This window comes from Sinocyclocheilus rhinocerous, unplaced genomic scaffold (assembly GCF_001515625.1).
Source record: "Sinocyclocheilus rhinocerous isolate Xijiao unplaced genomic scaffold, SAMN03320098_v1.1 scaffold604, whole genome shotgun sequence".
Lineage (NCBI taxonomy): Eukaryota > Metazoa > Chordata > Actinopteri > Cypriniformes > Cyprinidae > Sinocyclocheilus > Sinocyclocheilus rhinocerous.
The window spans coordinates 1,201,806-1,202,958 of NW_015658518.1; the positions used below are offsets into that span (position 1 = coordinate 1,201,806).

The following is a 1,153-nucleotide window of genomic DNA, read 5'->3' on the forward strand; positions in this document are numbered from 1 at the left end:
GAGAGAGAGAGAGAGAGAGAGAGAGAGAGAGAGAGAGAGAATATGAGAACAGAGTTCTTTAGAGGCCCAGGGGAGGCTTTCGTTTATGCTCAGTAAAGCACATGCAGCCAGCCATCTGTCTGGAACTGGACATCCCCACATACACCTTTAGGACATTGGTACATTTTGAAGAAAAATTCTACATTTCTATGCTTGAGCTACAGGTACCTGTTTAGCTATAAAAAATATTTTATCCAAGTGTCAGTATGCAGCAGGCAGACTACAGCCTACAATCTTTAAAAAACAGACACGGTTGATTTTAGGCCAGGGAACATGGTTCCTGACAGCTTTGTTGATCCCACCCACACAGCGTTCACTTAGCGGCCCCTGACAGCAGAGTCTGCGGTGTTCACAACACAAAACTGAAATGCCCCGGGCTCCAAAACATGAAGAGGCAACATGATGAGCAGATTTATACTCGATGCGGGAATTATAATCCTCCATACTATCACATTTAATTAATATGAAGTTAATATGAGGTTGCATCACCCACATAAGCACTATTGTGTGTCGTGAGCAGCTTCCTGCTGGTTTCTACTGGCCAAGAGGATTATGATCCAAATGTGTTAGAAATTATCTCCATCATTGTGTGTTTTCAGTTCAAAGTGCTGACCCTCTGTTGGAAGGAACAAAGAAAAGCACACAATACCATCACCGAGGGTCCTCTTCAGTAGATCATGCTTTGCCTGAAGCTTAGTGATGAGATTGCTGCCCTCCAGATACTCGTGAAACTTCTGTGAAGAGACATGATTGAGACCAGCATGAGACCAAAAACATTTGACAGTAGGTTGACTAATTCACAGCACCAGAATTAACTTTTTGCCACATATGCCAATGAGAAAATATACCAGCCATTAATATATTTGTTGCAAGCAATGAAACGTGACTTTTTTTTCTCCAGTCAAAATAAAGAATAAAAAAAATGAAGTACATTAAATAATAAAATAATAGGTAAATTAAAAATACAAATTAAATAGAATTAATTATTTAATTATAATTTTAGACAGACCTGCTTGAAAGTTTGTGAACCCTTTAGAATTTTCTATATTTCTGCATAAATATGACCCAAAACATAATTAGATTTTCACACAAATCCTGAAAGTAGACAAAGAGA

The 1,153-nt window shown here is 38.4% G+C and overlaps 1 protein-coding gene across 3 annotated transcripts in view; it reads right to left on the minus strand.

Moving 5' to 3' along the window:
• Positions 1–1,153, minus strand: part of srgap1a (SLIT-ROBO Rho GTPase activating protein 1a) — a 107,247-nt gene that overhangs the window by 26,652 nt on the left and 79,442 nt on the right. For all 3 annotated transcript variants that reach the window (XM_016530830.1, XM_016530828.1, XM_016530829.1), the window contains exon 10: positions 689–773. In XM_016530830.1, coding sequence (XP_016386316.1) covers positions 689–773 — 85 coding nt within the window. The remainder of the gene's footprint in view (positions 1–688; positions 774–1,153) is intronic.